The sequence below is a fragment of the Pelobates fuscus genome, chromosome 1 (assembly GCF_036172605.1).
Source record: "Pelobates fuscus isolate aPelFus1 chromosome 1, aPelFus1.pri, whole genome shotgun sequence".
Taxonomy (NCBI): domain Eukaryota; kingdom Metazoa; phylum Chordata; class Amphibia; order Anura; family Pelobatidae; genus Pelobates; species Pelobates fuscus.
In genome coordinates this window covers 406,565,902-406,583,036 of record NC_086317.1, presented here as the reverse complement: position 1 = coordinate 406,583,036, position 17,135 = coordinate 406,565,902, and the positions used below count along the sequence as shown (strand labels likewise).

At 40.7% G+C, this 17,135-nt stretch overlaps 1 protein-coding gene across 2 annotated transcripts in view; it reads left to right on the top strand.

Annotated features, from left to right (window-relative positions):
• Positions 1-17,135, top strand: part of PFKM (phosphofructokinase, muscle) — a 103,422-nt gene that overhangs the window by 66,428 nt on the left and 19,859 nt on the right. For both annotated transcript variants that reach the window (XM_063428165.1, XM_063428167.1), the window contains exons 9-15: positions 185-293; positions 700-795; positions 2,115-2,207; positions 4,129-4,254; positions 6,892-6,956; positions 9,826-9,889; positions 11,574-11,720. In XM_063428165.1, the coding sequence (XP_063284235.1) occupies positions 185-293; positions 700-795; positions 2,115-2,207; positions 4,129-4,254; positions 6,892-6,956; positions 9,826-9,889; positions 11,574-11,720 (700 nt within the window). The remainder of the gene's footprint in view (positions 1-184; positions 294-699; positions 796-2,114; positions 2,208-4,128; positions 4,255-6,891; positions 6,957-9,825; positions 9,890-11,573; positions 11,721-17,135) is intronic.

Below are 17,135 nucleotides of genomic sequence, written 5' to 3'. Positions count from 1 at the left end.
AATGATTGACAGGGAGCTAAGATAAAAGCGACCAGTTGCAGGATAAAGATTTGCAGATTTTTACATTTTAAACCTCACAAATATTTATTTTTTAAATAAAGGGGATAAGTAGACATAATAAAAAATTCCTAGAAGTGACAGTTCCCCTTTAAAAGATGATATATTTCTATTATTCTCAATCTAGGTACTTGGCATTGGTAACAGCTCTTGCATGTGGGGCAGACTGGGTTTTTATCCCAGAGTCACCACCAGAGGAAAACTGGGAGGAACATCTCTGCAGAAGATTAACTGAGGTAATCGATGCAAATTAAATATTACACGTAGAGGCTTATTCACTAGTTCAGTAGTTGTGGAGAAATTGCAAATTTACAACCTAAGTAGCTAAACTGGTATTTAATTAGTTTAGCTGAAACCTCTAATAAAAAAAGAAATAAAAAAAGTTAAAAAGTACAATTTCATTTGCAGATCATTGGCCACAACTTTTAAATTTGACCTAGAATGTAACGTTATATTTATATCTTCATATGATCACTAGGATAATGTTTGCAAATCTCAGGGGAGCTAAGTCATACATTTGTAAAAAGTTTTTTGGTTTTACATTTTGAGGTCTGTTATATGTAACCAATGCAGCGAATTTCCTGTTAAGTGCCTTGGAGCACCTTCTGCTGGTTAAGCTCCTAATTGCAGTACTGTTTTCAGACTAGAGGCCGTGGATCCAGATTAAACATCATCATTGTTGCTGAGGGAGCCATTGATGTCCATGGAAATGCTATTACTTCAGAGGATATTAAAAATGTAAGTGCCTTTAATATTATTATTCACTAGAATTGGGGATTATTTTGCTCTGAACTGCAGTTAGTCTGAATATGGGGCGATCAGGTGATGTGTCAAACTCCCGAACCCCTAGCTATAATCTAGCAAAATCATTAACCAACCAAAAAACACAATGACCTGGCATGTTCATTTTAACTCATGATTTTGAATTCCTTCAGTCACCAGCAAAAAAAAAAAGAGATTGATAGGAAAAAGAAAAAATAATGAGGAGGGGACAGTCACCACAAGTTAATTTCATTTACAGATGAAGTGAGTAATAGTGGGGGGTTTTCATAACCAAAATTCTGATGAGCTGAATTGATATATGGGCAATATTGAGCCATCCTGGATTAGTATTTTTTTTTTAATGTTGTTGAAGAAGCTTACCAAATGATTTAATATTTGTGTATAAACTTTTAAAGTGATTTAATATTATCAAAAATATTTTCATTTTGTAATATTTTACATTTTATTAATATAGTTATATGTATGTATGGTATTTTATTTTATATTTTAATATGTTGAAAAATTTATTTTAAATGTTTATCCAAAAATATTAAATTAAGGCCCAAGTCATTTATTCAACTATTATTTTGAATGGGAGAATGTCAGAAAGTTGACATTGACATGGATAAGTGCAAGATAGTGCATCTTGGGTGTAAAAGCCCATGGGTAGTGTATAGAATATTTGATGCAGACCTAACCTCAACATCTGGCTAAACAGCTGGCAAAATTCACAACTTCTGTTAAAATCATATCAAGAATATTTTTGCATAGTAACTATATAAGATGATTAGGTTGTTTTGGTAATTTGGGTTCCTTTTTAATGAACACTTGAATTTATTGTTTTATTTTTGTACCCCAAACCACACTTTAAATGCTATAAATATTTTTGTCAATATAGTGCTTAAATTTTGCTTTCTTCTAAAATTGATACTCTACAGTAAAATAGAGAATTCCAGAGAATCACAGTCATCCCTTATTAGGGTTAATTCCTGCATGCATATATGAATCCCTTTCCAGCCCCTCATCCTTGAAAATATGACGAAGCTCTGCCAGAAGATGAGGCCAATGTTTTTATTTTATTTATTTTTTAAAGCAAATATGAAACGGATACATCATGAGAATTAGCATTATAGAAAGTAGTAAAAGGGTATAATGCAAACAAATGAAATCTAGAAATATTTCTCCAACACTCAATGGTCTATTCTTTGCAACACTTAAAATACATATACTACTTTTTTTCCACCCGATTCATTTATACAATTAGTCTAATGATGTCATTTCAACATTCTTAACAGCTAGTTGTGAAACGTCTTGGCTATGATACAAGAGTTACTGTCCTCGGTCATGTTCAACGTGGTGGAACGCCCTCAGCCTTTGATAGAATTTTGGTAAGGATTATTTTTTTTTTCATTGTAATTATGGAAAATCCATACACTAATTATTATTTAAAGTATGTTTCTGTATGTACCTTGTGAAAACATGTCCTGTATGCTTTTCTACAAACAGGATTATTCACCCTGTTTCCAGAATATTGATAAAAAAAAACAATAGTAAGATCAAAAAGCAAAAATAAATTAATACTTCTCTAACCAAAGACATGGGAAATACACTCTTTAGAGTGTGTATTTCCATTGTCTTAAAAAATATTTTGTACAGAAAAAAAACTTTCTTCTTTTTCCTTATAAAATATTTAAGATGTTTTGTTTCAAAGGAGGGTTACTCCAACATCCATGCCACATCTGCTTTTTGAAATGGCCATGAAGGAAGGAATCTGGCTGTGCAGTTCTTCAGCTTGGATTACTGCACAACCACAGTTTTTTGCACTTATGTGCTGGCGGCGACTTATACCCTCAGCACACGTGAAATTGGCAGCCTTGAATTTTGTTCCAGGCTGCCTAATGTAATTTCTGTGCATGTTTTATGTCTTTCATCAGCACGCACTGCACCCTGGCAAAAGATTATGATTATGGGCAGAGCTTGTAGTGGTAGTCTTATGTCTACACTCTGCTCATGTTTTTATTTTTATTTATTTTCAAACTCCCTACCCACTAGCCCTCCTCTTGCTAGCTCAGAGAGCCCTCCATCACTCTAAACTGGTTAAATGGTCCAATCAAAAACGTTTGTTTGGAATGTGCATCATCTGCTGAGATATCAGCAGGTGGCGTGGAAAGTGCTGGGAGATTCCCCTGGCACTGGATTTCAAATAAGTAAAGCTTATTTTAAACATGTTTTAGTAGCAATTGGAGTGGCAGGGGCTAAATAAATTATGCACAATAGGGCAATAGTCATTATTCAAATAAAAATAGCCAAGCTTTGATTATAGCAATATAATTGAAGATTCCAATATCGGCTGTTTAGCCATCGTTCTTTCCATTTACATTGAATTCATTAAAATTCAGAAGTTGGAGAATAAACATGTTAATGATACCATCTAGATATTTTGTACCACTGGACTCGCAAGATATAAATCCATATATGATATTTTCCCACATCTGATTTATGTATTGATCTTTATCTTGAATATCACAGTGTTCCGTACACAGGATGTGAACTAAATAAAGACGACCAATATGGGTTTGGACCAATTTGTAGTAAATTATATATACATAATTACTATAACCCCACAAATGAATCTGTGCATTAAAATCATAATTTGTAATTATTGTTATTTGTATGGTTCTCATCCAGGAATATCTGTCCCTCCTGTCATCCCGGCAGATACTTGGAGAGATTACAGCTATGCAAAAGAAGAATCCAAACACAACTACAAATATAATTATAGTAGAATGCCCACGATAACCAGTGGAAATTGGCTTTTGGAGTCTAGTTCCTCAGAGGCTAATACAAATCACTAGTAACACAAGTAACACATTCAGCAACCCATTTGTATATGGCAAGAAAAATGGTTCAAGAGCTACATAATACTTGTGATATAATGTTACACACCGTGGTAAAATTTATATTAATAATAAGAAACAAATATGCTTTAACTTTCTTGCAGTGAATAAAATAAATTAATTTGATTGTCACATATATTCTATACCTTTTCACATGTTGTAGCAGAAACTACAAAATGTGGAACATTAATGAGTAATAGACCGTGTCTGGGATATTATCCGCTGTTGTGTCCTGTAGTTCCCACATGAGAAGTAGTAAGTCTATATGATACCAGTCTCTGATGATGACATGGTTTTATATAGCTTGGTATCAGTGTAGTAGATATTTTACATATGACCGAAGATTAAAAGGGTGTGTTGAAATTGGTTATTGGTGAAACTAATTTCTAAACTACTTTGTTATCTTTGCTAGGGAAGCAGAATGGGAGTTGAAGCTGTCATGGCGTTATTGGAAGGAACATCTGATACACCAGCCTGTGTGGTCAGTTTATCTGGTAATCAAGCAATCCGTCTGCCACTTATGGAATGTGTGCAAGTGGTATGTAATATCCATCTCTTTAGCAAATTACTTCTAAAAAAATATCATTACTATTATTGGCATGTTGTATATTTGGGTTCAACATATTCTGCAGACCTTTAGAATTATACAGTGATGATAACAGCAAGCAGTAAAACCTAAATTGCATTACCTCTAGAGTCTGTAATGTCAATATAAAGCTCACAACCATGTCAACGGTGCACATTAAGCAGCCAAATAAGTTGTATATACATTTTGCAATCAATCGATCTACATTTTCGTTTTATTCTCTGCATGCCGCTGGTGAAATTTTGTGAGTGCTCAAACACAACCAATACAGACAAAACAATCAAGGATAAATATATTTTTTACAAATGTATCTCCTTCAATTTACACACATTTCTAATCACAGGGTTAATATCTCTAAATCACAAACCACGCAAGTTGGCCTTTCTGGATCACTGGTTTGATGCTGAAAAAACTGTATGAGTTGATAGAAGACCTTACTCTTACTTGGCCTTGAACCTGGCCAAGAATGCTACTGTTTTATTAGACCTAAACATTGCACTAAAGTAGAAAGAGATTTAATATGACTTAATGAAAAGGGAAAAAAATAAATGGGGCGATCCTGGCTAGGCAGAATAACTCCCTACGTTAATTTCTATACCTCCTTCTATACCAATAGGGGTTCTCAACTGGCTCCTATTTCCTGTTCAAAAGAAGTAAAAAAAAAAATGTGGTTTTAAGTATTTAAAATTGATCCTAAGGCACTGCATGTGTCAGCCTAGAATCAAGGGTGGTCTACAGCTCCTGTGTCTCAAAACAGTGTAGCAGTGCTAATGTGTACAGATATTTGCTTACTTGGGATGAAGCAAATAGGTGGATATTGAAGACTCCATAATGTCCTCATGGGGACTCATGCACCTATTTAAGACCCTTTAACAGCACAGGCCATCCCTGTGACCATTTTTGCTCCCTGCCCATTTAGGGTCTACATACCTGCAAATGTTCCTACCTCAGCAGTCTTACCAAACACACCCCAATTTTTTACATTAAATACAGAATCCCCAGTTTGTGCCTGACAACCTAATTTGAGCTGGGAGTGAGAAAGTTGGTTAACCTGGTGATTCAAAACCAACTTCACTCCCTCCAGAAACTAGTGGAAGCATGTGATTTTGCCTAGACAAGACTTTTATAAGGACCTCCAAATATGCCACAATTTTCAGAGTGGCATTGCCGTCTTACAGGCATATTATTAACACTAGCACATGATCATGTTTGTCATGGGTTGTGTATCCCTGTGCTACGATGGTTTGGATGGTGTCCAACTTCACCACCCATCTAAAGCCGTGTTAAAGGGATACTATGGTGCCAGGAAAACAAAGCCGTTTTCCTGGCACTATAGGTTCCCACAGTGCCCCACTCCCTTGCCCCCCTTCACCCCTGTTAAAATCCCTTCAGTCACTTACCTGAATCCAGTGCTGGATCAGGCTCCGCCCACGCCACTCGCACTTGCATTAGGATTCCTTATACGAAAGCATTGTACATGGCACTTACCGTCCTATTTTCTAGCCTTGTCCCCTGTTGACACCTCTGTGGGAAAAAAAAGTATTTAAACTGGCATCTCCTATAACTGATCCAGTAGTTCCACCTTGCCCAAAAGTTGCTCTATTGGAATTTTTTCCTGACTGAATTGAATTCCACTTAGGAAACAAGATTTAGTATGCCATATGTTATTGCCCACACTTGGAACTGGCAGAACATACTCATGATGGCCTCTATAATGTCCAGCATTAACACAAACACTGCCTGGAAAAAGATATCCCATAACATAAATTATACAATCTGTTCAAATGACAAAGGTGGGCAGGTTTGATAGTTACATAGCTGAAAAGAGACTTGCGTCCATCAAGTTCAGCCTTACTCACATATGGTTTTTGCTGTTGATCCAAAAGAAGGCAAAAAACCTAGTCTGAAGTGCTTCCAATTTTGCAACAAACTAGGAAGAAATTCCTTATTGACCCCAAAATAGCAGTCAGATGTCTCCTTGGATCAAGCAGCTATTACCCCACTAATTAGAAATGATATCCCTGTATGTTATGCTTTTGCAAGTATTTATCCAATTGCAGTTTAAACATCTGTATAGACTCTGACAAAATCACCTCTTCAGGCAGAGAATTCCATATCCTTATTGCTCTTACTGTATAAAAACCTTTTCTTTGCCTTAGATGAAATCTCCTTTCTTCCAGCCTAAATGTGTGACCTCGTGTCCTATGTATTGCCCTGTTTATAAATAGATTTCCAGATAAAGGATTGTACTGGCCCCAAATATATTTGTATAATGTTATCATATGCCCTCTCAGGTGCCGTTTTTCCAAACTAAACAGATTCAAATTTTTAAGAGCTCTTCACCTTAAACTATTTGACAGGGAAAGAATAGAGGGGTTCTGATGTGATTCATGTAGAGCAAGCTCCTGCATTGGGTTTCTCTCTCTTTTATTACACACTTTCCCAATTTTTTCTTGCTTTATTTTGGCTTGTATATTTGTTGCAAAGTGTTTGCTTACTGGTTTAAAAAATAATTGTCAAGTGGTGCATGTCCCTTTAAACGTGTGTGTTCTTAACATAATCTGTATATTATATTTTGGTTCTTAACAGACAAAGGATGTGACCCAAGCAATGAATGAGAAAAGATTTGAAGATGCTATCAAATTAAGAGGAAGGTAAATGCTTATCATTATTATTTGTAAAGTGCTTAGCACTTAAAGGAACACTCCAGGCACCATAACAACTTCATATACATAAAGTAATTATGGTGCCAGGAGGCTCTCGGGAGCACTCTTACCTAAAGGGCTTAAACCATTCTCGAACAGTTTAACGCCAAAGTTGCCTTCAGCGCTGATCCTCAGGTCCCCCCAGTCGGTATCCGGCTTCTGAAATTTCAGTTTCAAGAAGCATGGAGTGCCACTGATTGGCTGAGAGTGTCACCTGACTGCTCTCAGCCAATCAGCAGTGCCCCGCAGAGCGGCAATCCGCACTTCCTAGGAAGATCTGAGGATAGGCGCTAGGGAGGCATCTTTGCTCAAGAACAGTTTAACCCCTCGAGGTAATAGTGTGTCTGTGAGCCTTCTGACAGCATAACAACTTTATTTAGATGTTGTTTTGGTGCCTTAAGTGTGTCCCCTGAGTCTAGTGTTTCCATTAGACTTATGTATCTTTTTTTTTTTTTTTTGTACCAAAGTTATATATATATTTAAAATGCCATAGTGATGCACAGTGGCAGAGGAATGTTATTCGGATACCTGATTTTCTTTTTCTATTTTAAACTTCACCTGTTACTTATAAATGTCATTGTGTCACTTTTAATTAATATGAGTTATTTTTTTTTTTTTGTCAATCTTTCTTTTATTAAAGGCATGTAAGATGGGGTACGGAAGAGAAATTGGAGGAAACGTTTGAGTGAATTACAGTATAGGGTTGATACATATATACGCAAAAATTAGATTACATTTCCAGAGTTGCGATACCTCATTTTTTAAATTTTTTGTCGTTAATTATAGCTTTCTCAAGTTATTCACAAGTAAATATGTCGGTTTAACATTTCGCTGCAGTGTTTAAATCAACAAGTGTCAACAAGTGTTATGTTTAAAACAGAGTGTTAACAGTCGTATTATGTATGTTTGCTATACATTAACATTAGCCGGTCGTTAGTTGCACAGTTTTAACATTTTAGGACTTTAAGAGTTAAGTCAGGCTGGTTGTCATAAAAAAAAAAAAAAAAAAATGTATAACATACTAGATAGGCATTTCTAGTGTGAGGTTTGTGGGCTAGGCTTATATGGTTGGTGGACAAGACCAGAATATAACGTAACATTAACCAGCCCAGCCTATGATTTGCTGCAGAAGCAATCGCTATAGCGGACCGCTGGTTAGTATAATTCTGAGTATTAGGTTATAGAGAATATTATAAAAGTAAACGGGTAACACAAAAACAACGGGTTCTCATCTGTAATTTGTAACGACAATATGAGGTATGGGACGATTAATACCGCCACCGTTTCGAGTGTCCCGGTCAGCCAATACCTTCCAGAGGCATATCACAGTCCCGTTTGGGCGCGGTTTTTATAAAGGCTGAACATATGATTCAGGATATTGGCAGGTGTGCCAGTGATATCAAAGCAAAGGATAATGCAAAAAACAGTAATTGCAGTCAGAGGATGCAAATCGCTTGCACGATAGATTCTCCTCCAATTTGCCCCTGACTGTCTGTCGCATGGTGTGGTAATCGCGATGGTCCCTTGCGTGGTGTAAGCAGTCCAGTGGGTTGCTCAGCCGATGCCTTGCGTAGGGAGGCCGTAGGGGTGCAGGTGCCACTTGTCCTCCATTGCTGGTGCTGCAGAGGTGAAGATCTGCGGTAGTTCGTGCTGTCGGTCCCCTCCGGGGACCCGTGTGTGGTCGATACCGCTCCGGTCGGTCTTATCTCCCCAAGTGGGGGTTCTGGAGCTGGTGAGTGCCGTTTGGAGAGGGGCACCGGTGTTCTGCTGCGCGGTTCCCTGGATTGTGGCTGGAGCGTGTAGGGGCTGAGGTGCGGCGTGTCGGGCGCCAGCTCCCACTCCAGGTGGGGCTATTTCGTGTGCGGCTGGGTTAGCGGTCCCGCTCTCAGGAGTGTGGGGGCAGGCACCGGTGTCTGGGCTACAGGGCTTCCTCGCCTGCTTGTGGGGATGCTGGTGCGTGTGCGGCCCAGTGATTTTTCTGGACGACTGTGGCGGGTACCAGTAATGGCGGCGTCTGCTTGCTGGGCGAATCCACGTGGCCACTATTTTCACCGCACGGTGGAAGGCTATCCCGCGGTTATGCAGTATAGTCCATAGGCCCGCACAGAGCCTATCGAAGTCCCCCAAGGGGTCCGTGGGTGGGTGGGCTTGCGTGCTCCGCTTCTTGGGCCCTTGCTGGGCGGCCATCTTAGGCTGCTCTACAGTGGCTTGGTGCTTCCGTGTGGGCCGCGTATCGGGTAGCTGAGCCTCGGTATAGTGACGAGGGACCACTGGTGCTGCGGTAGTGATCCCAGCGGGGACCGGGATATCCCCCACCGGTCCAAAGGGGGGGTTGACAGGGCCCAAGAAGGTCTATTCAGGGTGTTCGGCACCCGGCTGGAGATCGGCTGCCTCTCCTAGGCCGGAGGCCTGCTGCCCCGGTAGGTAACTCGGTCAGATTTGCGTCTATGCTGGTTCCTGCGGAGATGTTTGAGCTGCTTAACGTCTCCTCTTGGTTGCTAGTGGTCTGTGCGTGGTTTAGAGCTTTTTGCAGGTTTATATTCCCGTTATTTTTGTTATTTCACGTTTTTCTTGCAGGAGTTCCAAGCAAACACGTCTGGCCTGCTTGCGAGTCAGGCCCCGCCCCCCAATATGAGTTATTTTGTACTTTATGTCAGTTAAATTTCCAGTAATTTTATATAAAACCTGTTCTGGTTAAATGCTAACTTGTACAGATATGTTGTTGTGTTGATTGTTATGGAGATGCTAGCATCTAGCAATGCTTGTTACTCAATGTTGCATTACAAACTTTTGTGTGACTGCATTTTATGTTTTACAGGAGTTTTGAAAACAACTGGAATGTTTACAGGACATTGGCTCATATAAGGCCTCCTTCTACAAAGGTAGAATTTTGTGCTGGTCCTAAGAATCTAACTTCCGGTCTGTTTTTTTTTTGTTTGTTTTTTTATTCTTTATTTTGTCGTGACACAACGAATTACATACACAGTTTGGTACCATATGACATTGGTTTACATCATTCGACAAGGTATAACATGGTTCAGAATAATCGTTCACCTGTCATGCAGTAGGGTTACGACGATATCATTGTACCCACATTCACTTAAGCGTACTATGCGGTTGTATAGAATGGCCTACAGCACTTGATGCCTGATCCTAGCAACCCTCTTGTTGTCCTGTTGATGTAGTGTAACGTGCTTGTCCTGCCTTTGGTAGGTCCCCTGTGTTGCGACAGACTGTGCGGCTGTTACTTTTTCCATGTTTTGAATGTTTGCGTGCCTCATATGTCTGCTCCCTTGGATGTGTTACGTTGGTCAGCTATTTTGTTATGTCCAAATAGAGTCAAAGCGGTCTGGGTTTTTATGTGCTGTCGAGTCTGAATTATTTGTCTTTGTTAGTGTATTATGTTTACATATCTTTAATAGTCATTCCAGGCCTTACTGGTTTTAAACTATATATTTCCTCTACAATTCTTGTTAAATATAAAAGGTGTGTGTATATGTGTGTGTATATGTATAGGAAAAATAGAAGATTGAAGGCACTCACTGTTTTCAGTTCTGAGAACTATGAAAATCTTTACATAATGTAGCAAGCAGCCTTGGTGCTCCACAGTGGACCTATAATACATTCTTCAAATATTGTAAAGGAGTGGGCACTCGCAGGACTTTATTATGAAAAAGTTAAACTGTTTTTAATTGTGCAGCGTCAATGTTTCGGACCCACTTGTGGTCCTTTCTCGAGACTTGAGAAAGACTTAAAAACTTTTTTACTTTTTCATAATAAAGTCCTGCGAGTGCCTACTCCTTTCCAATATTTGAAGAATGTATATATGTATATTATAGATTATGTCCTGATGATTAAGAGCGTTATATCTCTTAACACTTTAACGCTTCCTCTGTTTCTGGTACCCGGCAGTACCTGTTACTTGTTATGTGTAAAGTAACATTTTTTACCTTATATCTTCCCTTTAGCGCCTAGAGATAGGTGGAAAGGTAGAGGCATCATAAGGTCAATACCTCAAACACTGGAAAGTAGGCTGTAAGAAGAAATATACAATTCCCATCTCATTTCTCAGCAATTCACTGTTTAGTAATTAGACCTCTATAGTTATTGCACATAATTACTAAACCCATCAGTTGTCTGTAAATCACACCATTAAATAAAAGATCGAGTCTCCCCTTTAACATGTACTAACGGTTTTATGTGATGCTCCATTTTCTTTTAAATATATATTAAAGCTTTGTCAATTGACATGGCAATCCAGTTCATTCTAGGCACACATTGCATTGGAGGAGTGGAAACTAAACATAGACTGACAGAGGCAAGACTGAGCTTACAGTAATGATTGACAGGGAGCCAAGATGGAGATGTTTAAATCCAGATAGAGCTAAATACATAATTGTGGGTTTCTTTTTTTTTTTTTTTTTTTTTTTAGACTGCATATTTCTTAAATGTAGGGGATACGTTAAAATTGTGTTAAAAATCTTGGGAAGTAACTGTTCCCCTTGAAACAGAAAGCACTGCACAATTTGTATTCCTTTTGTTACTTAATTGTCCCTTTTATTGCAGAGTGGTTACAATATTGCTATACTGAATGTCGGAGCCCCTGCAGCTGGAATGAATGCAGCTGTGAGATCCACAGTTAGAATTGGCATCATTCAAGGTCACAGGATGTTTGCAGTTCATGATGGATTTGAGGGTCTTGCCAAAGGACAGGTATGTGTGAATCTATTGCAGTACAAATGCAATAAGTTGCACTCTGTATTCCCTTTTTCCCCTAACTGTTTCTGTCCTAGAAGGTTTATTCTCTAAACCTTGGATTTTTCTTATACTTCACTAAATTACTTTAAGTACCAAAGCCACTATTATGATTACTGTTATTGTACTTTATTTATAAAGCACCAACACATTCTGTAGCACTGTCAGTGGTTACAATTGGTACATGTAAAATACAGTATCTCACAAAAGTGAGTACACCCCTCACATTTTTGTAAATATTTTATATCTTTTCATATGACAACACTGAAGAAATTACACTTTGCTACAATGTAAAGTAGTAAGTGTACAGCCTGTACAACATTGTAAATTTACTGTCCACTCAATATAACTCAACACACAGCCATTAATGTCTAAACCGTTGGCAACAAAAGTAGAGATGTCCAAATTGGGCCCAAAGTGTCAATATTTTGTGTGGCCACCATTATTTTCCAGTGCTGCCTTAACCCTCATGGGCATGGAGTTCACCAGAGCTTCACAAGTTGCCACTGGAGTCCTCCTCCACGACGACATCACGGAGCTGGTGGATGTTGGAGAGCTTGCGCTCCCCCACCTTCCATTTGAGGATGTCACAAGATTGCTCAATAGGGTTTAGGTCTGGAGACATGCTTGGCCAGTCCATCACCTTTACCTTCAGCTTCTTTAGCAAGGCAGTGGTCGTCTTGATGTGTTTGGGGTCGCAATCATGTTGGAATACTGCCCTGCGGCCCAGTCTCCGAAGGGAGGGGATCATGCTCTGCTTCAGTATGTCACTGTACATGTTGGCATTTATGGTTCCCTCAATAAACTGTAGCTCCCCAGTGCCGGCAGCACTCATGCAGTCCCAGACCATGACACTCCCACCACCATGCTTGACTGTAGGCAAGACACACTTGTCTTTGTACTCCTTACCTGGTTGCCGCCACACATGCTTGACACCATCTGAACCCAATAATTGGTCACTGAACATGGTTCCAGTTATTCATGTCCTTAGCCTGCTTGTCTTCAGCAATTTGACCAATTTGATGCAGTGATACAGCGATGCAGTGTGCGGCGTAGTGTCTGAGCACTGTCAGGCTGACACCCCTTCAACCTCTGCAGCAATGCTGGCAGCACTCATATGTCTATTGCCCAAAGACAACCTCTGGATATGACGCTGAGCACATGCACTCAACTTCTTTGGTCGACCATGGTGAGGCCTGTTCTGAGTGAAACCTGTCCTGTGAAACTGCTGTATGGTCTTGCCCACCATGCTGCAGCTCAGTTTCAGGGTCTTGGCAATCTTCTTATAGCATTTATGTAGAGCAACAATTCTTTTTTTCAGATCCTCAGAGAGTTTTTTACTATGAGGTGCCATGTTGAACTTTCTGTGACCAGTATGAGAGAGTGTGAGAGCGATAACACCAAATTTAACACACCTGCTCCCCATTCACAGCTGAGACCTTGTAACACTAACGAGTCACATGACACTGGGGAGGGAAAATGGCTAATTGGGTCCAAATTGGACATTTCCACTTAGGGGTGTACTCACTTTTGGTGCCAATGGTTTAGACATTAATGGCTGTGTATTTAGTTATTTTGAGGGGACAGCAAATTTACACTGTACACTTACTACTTTACATTGTAGCAGAGTGTCATTTCTTCAGTGTTGTCACATGAAAAGATATAAAATATTTACAAAAATGTGAGAGGCGTACTCACTTTTGGAGATACTGTACATCGAAGAGGCAATGCAAAATATAACAAACCAATACATGAGGACTTGATGGCCCTATTCCATTGGCATCTAGATGGATAGAAAGGGTGAGAAACATGAGGCGGAGACCGCAAAGGTGAGAAAGATGTTAAAGGGACTCTCCAGTGCCAGGAAAACAAACCGTTTTCCTGGCACTGCAGGTCCCCTCTCCCTCTCACCCCCCATCCCATGTTGCTGAAGGGGTTTAAACCCCTTCAGTGACTTACCTCTATCCAGCGCCGATGTCCCTTGGCGCTGGTTCAGGGTCCGCCCACACTCCTTCCCCACCGACGTCATCCGGCGGGGGAGACTCATTGCGCATGCGCGACTGCTTGCGGGGGAGACCTAATGCACATTAGACCTCCCCATAGGAAAGCATTGAAAAATGCTTTCAATGCTTTCCTATGGGGATTTCAGCGATGCTGGAGGTCCTCACATAGTGTGAGAACGTCCAGCGATGCTAGAGCACACTTTTCGTGTGCTATAAACAAGGAAGTGCCCTCTAGTGGCTGTCTAGTACACAGCCACTAGAGGAGGAGTTAACCCTGCAACGTAAATATTGCAGTTTATGAAAACAGCAATAATTGCACCTGCAGGGTTAAGGGTCGTGGGAGTCGGCACCCAGACGCAGGGCCGGACTGGGGATACAAAGCAGCCCTGGAAAAAAAATATATGCCAGCCCCAAAAGTCAATGCGCCATATATTGTCGCATGTAATATGTAAGGCTATGCAGGGCCGTCTTTAAGATTGATTTGGCCCTGGGCAAGAATTTGATGGGGCCCCCTGACCCCCACTCCCTGACATGCAATCACGCTCTCCACTTCCCAACGCAGTAGCGGAACCATTTTCCCATGCTTGCAGAGTCGTATTTAGCACTGAGTTGTGTTTGTGTGTTTGAATGAATGCATGTTTGTGTATGGAGTATGTTTGTGTAAATGTAGGGGTGTGTTTGTATGTGGTGTTGGTGTTTGAATGCAAGCATGCATCTATGTGTATTTTTTTTTGCTTGTTTTTTTTTTTTTTTTTTATTCTTTATTTTTGGTATGCAGGTAGTTACAACAGTGCCTGTGTCGCCACAACAGCATTAACAGGCTCGATTTTCGTAGATATATGATAGCATCATTGTGGCAAGTTGGGTATGCATACATTTTTTTTTTTTTTTTAGGTGAAAGAGGTTAAACAATAGCGTCATTCAAAGTTATGGCAGAGTAAACAGCTCATTTAGATTTTAGATATAACAGGTTTGGTACACGTTGATAAAACTTTATATCTGAGCTATACATGCTTATTTGAGTAGGTATGATACGGGTAGTAAGTTACAGGCTTATGTAAATTTATGACAGGTGTAAATTCCTTCACACTGCTTAAGATTGACCACCAGGGGGCAGCGAGTCACTGAGCTAGCCAGATTTAGCTTACATGCAGGTTTAGGCAATTTTAGATGATATCTATGCTGGTTAGCAGTAATACTATCTATTGTATTAAAATCAAGGAAAATAATATGACACACACTGAGCTGGGTGTGATGGCGGCCGCTGGAGGAGCAGGGATGGCGGCCGCTGGAGGAGCAGGGATGGCGGCCACTGGAGGAACTGTTCTGGCGGCCGCAGGGGAAGCTGTGCTGTGTCTGCTCCCCAGCGCGCTACTGAATGAGACCGGGGCCGGAATATGACGTCATATTCCGGCCCCGGTCTCATTCAGTAGCGCGCGAGGGCGGGGGAGCAGACACAGCACAGCTTCCCCTGTGGCCGCCAGAACAGTTCCTCCAGCGGCCGCCATCCCTGCTCCTCCAGCGGCCGCCATCACACCCACATGTCTGCCTGGCCCCAGGTGTCGACGGCCCACCGGGAAATTTCCCGGTATCCCGGTGGGCCAGTCCGGCCCTGCCCAGACGACTCCAATGGGCAGAAGTGGTCTGGGTGCCTAGACTGTCCCTTTAATGCAGATTAAGATGAGAGGATTTATTGGTGGAGTGGAATATGTTAGCATTTAAAGCAAGGCATACTTAGGGGAAGGCTGACAGCATGGGGTAATGTGTTCCGGAGGATTTATGCCAGTGGAGATGCCAGGTAACAAGAAGATCTTGGGATTCAACCCAAAACAATCCTAGATAATACCCCTCTACGAGGCATCACAAACACATAGTATTGTGGGTGTGTATGAGTACACAAAGAGTGCCATGGCAATAAAAGTAATGTGTTGTCTAAAAATTAGATTATAGAAAAATAGAATATTCTAGTAATGGCTAAATTTTACACTGTAGAACATAAGTGGTTAGGAATTAAAGTCCCATTATGCTCAGCAGAAGGTTTCGAATTAAGTTGGATTGGCAGCTGCCTGATAAAATAAAGCGTTGAGAAGCAGCCATCAGATGTAAAAGTCACATTTAACTATTTCCTCAAATAAAACCAAGTGGCAATGGGGGGATTATACTCATGAAGATACAAGAGGCATAAGGAAAGGTAATGATAGTGCAGCTTTACCAAACAATAATTATGATATATTCTGTAATGTACTGTTGTGGGTAAGTGATGCAATGTAACACTTATTGGTATAATTACTTTGAAAATGTATTTCTTAAACTTAAGCAAACTGAATATCTTTTTTCAATTATTAATGCAGCTTCTTGGAATATGGGAGAGGTAGGTCTATCTTAGTTTTGCATAGTTTTTCTAAATATGCAGTTTAAATAATCAAAGCATAGTACTAGCGCAGTTACTATGGTCAAACTGGACGTAATTATTATTAACTAGCCGGAGGGGAAATCATTGTGGGCATCCATGATGTTGTCCTGGCCTAGTTAATACATGATGCCACACTGTAATAGTAACCGTATCCACAGTGGTGTATTCTGGTTTTGTGCTGCCCTAGGCATGACAAAACGAAGGCACCCCCCCCCCCCCACTTCCAAATTTCTCTTCCTGACAGACACACGCCCTCACTGAAGCATACACCGACATACACTCACTTACAGATACACAGTCATTGACACACACAATGTTTAACCTACACACACTTTCACTGAAACATACACATTCACAGACATACGCAGTTACACACACACTCTCACATTCACCGACAGACACACATATACACTAACTGACAGACACACACACACTCACTGACAAGACACACATGCATACTCACTGACAGACGCGCACACACACATACCGGGACACACATATACTCACTGACAGACACACATACTCACTCATTGACAAGCATATATACACTCAGTGTCAGACACACACTGTCAGTGACACACACAGTCACTCCCTCACTCACTAACAGGCGCACACACTCTCTTAGTGACACACACACTAACACTCACTGACACACACACACTCTCACTAAACAACACACTCACAATTTCTTTTTGCTTACATTTTGGTGGATTTTCCCAGTGGTCCAGTGGGGCTGGGCTGGTGGGCGGCGAGGGAGCTCTGATCCTCCTGCTCAGCACCCTTGCGGGCCTCTCAGTGATGCCTGAGCCGGAGTGACCTCATATAGGGAAGAGTGCGCCCTCGCCGCCCACAACTTTAGGAGATGGCGGCCAGCCGGCCAGCTCTTTGGTCTCCCAGGGCAAGAGGCTGGCAAGGCATGTGGCGGGGCATTTGGGGGGTGGCTTTTTTTGGATACAA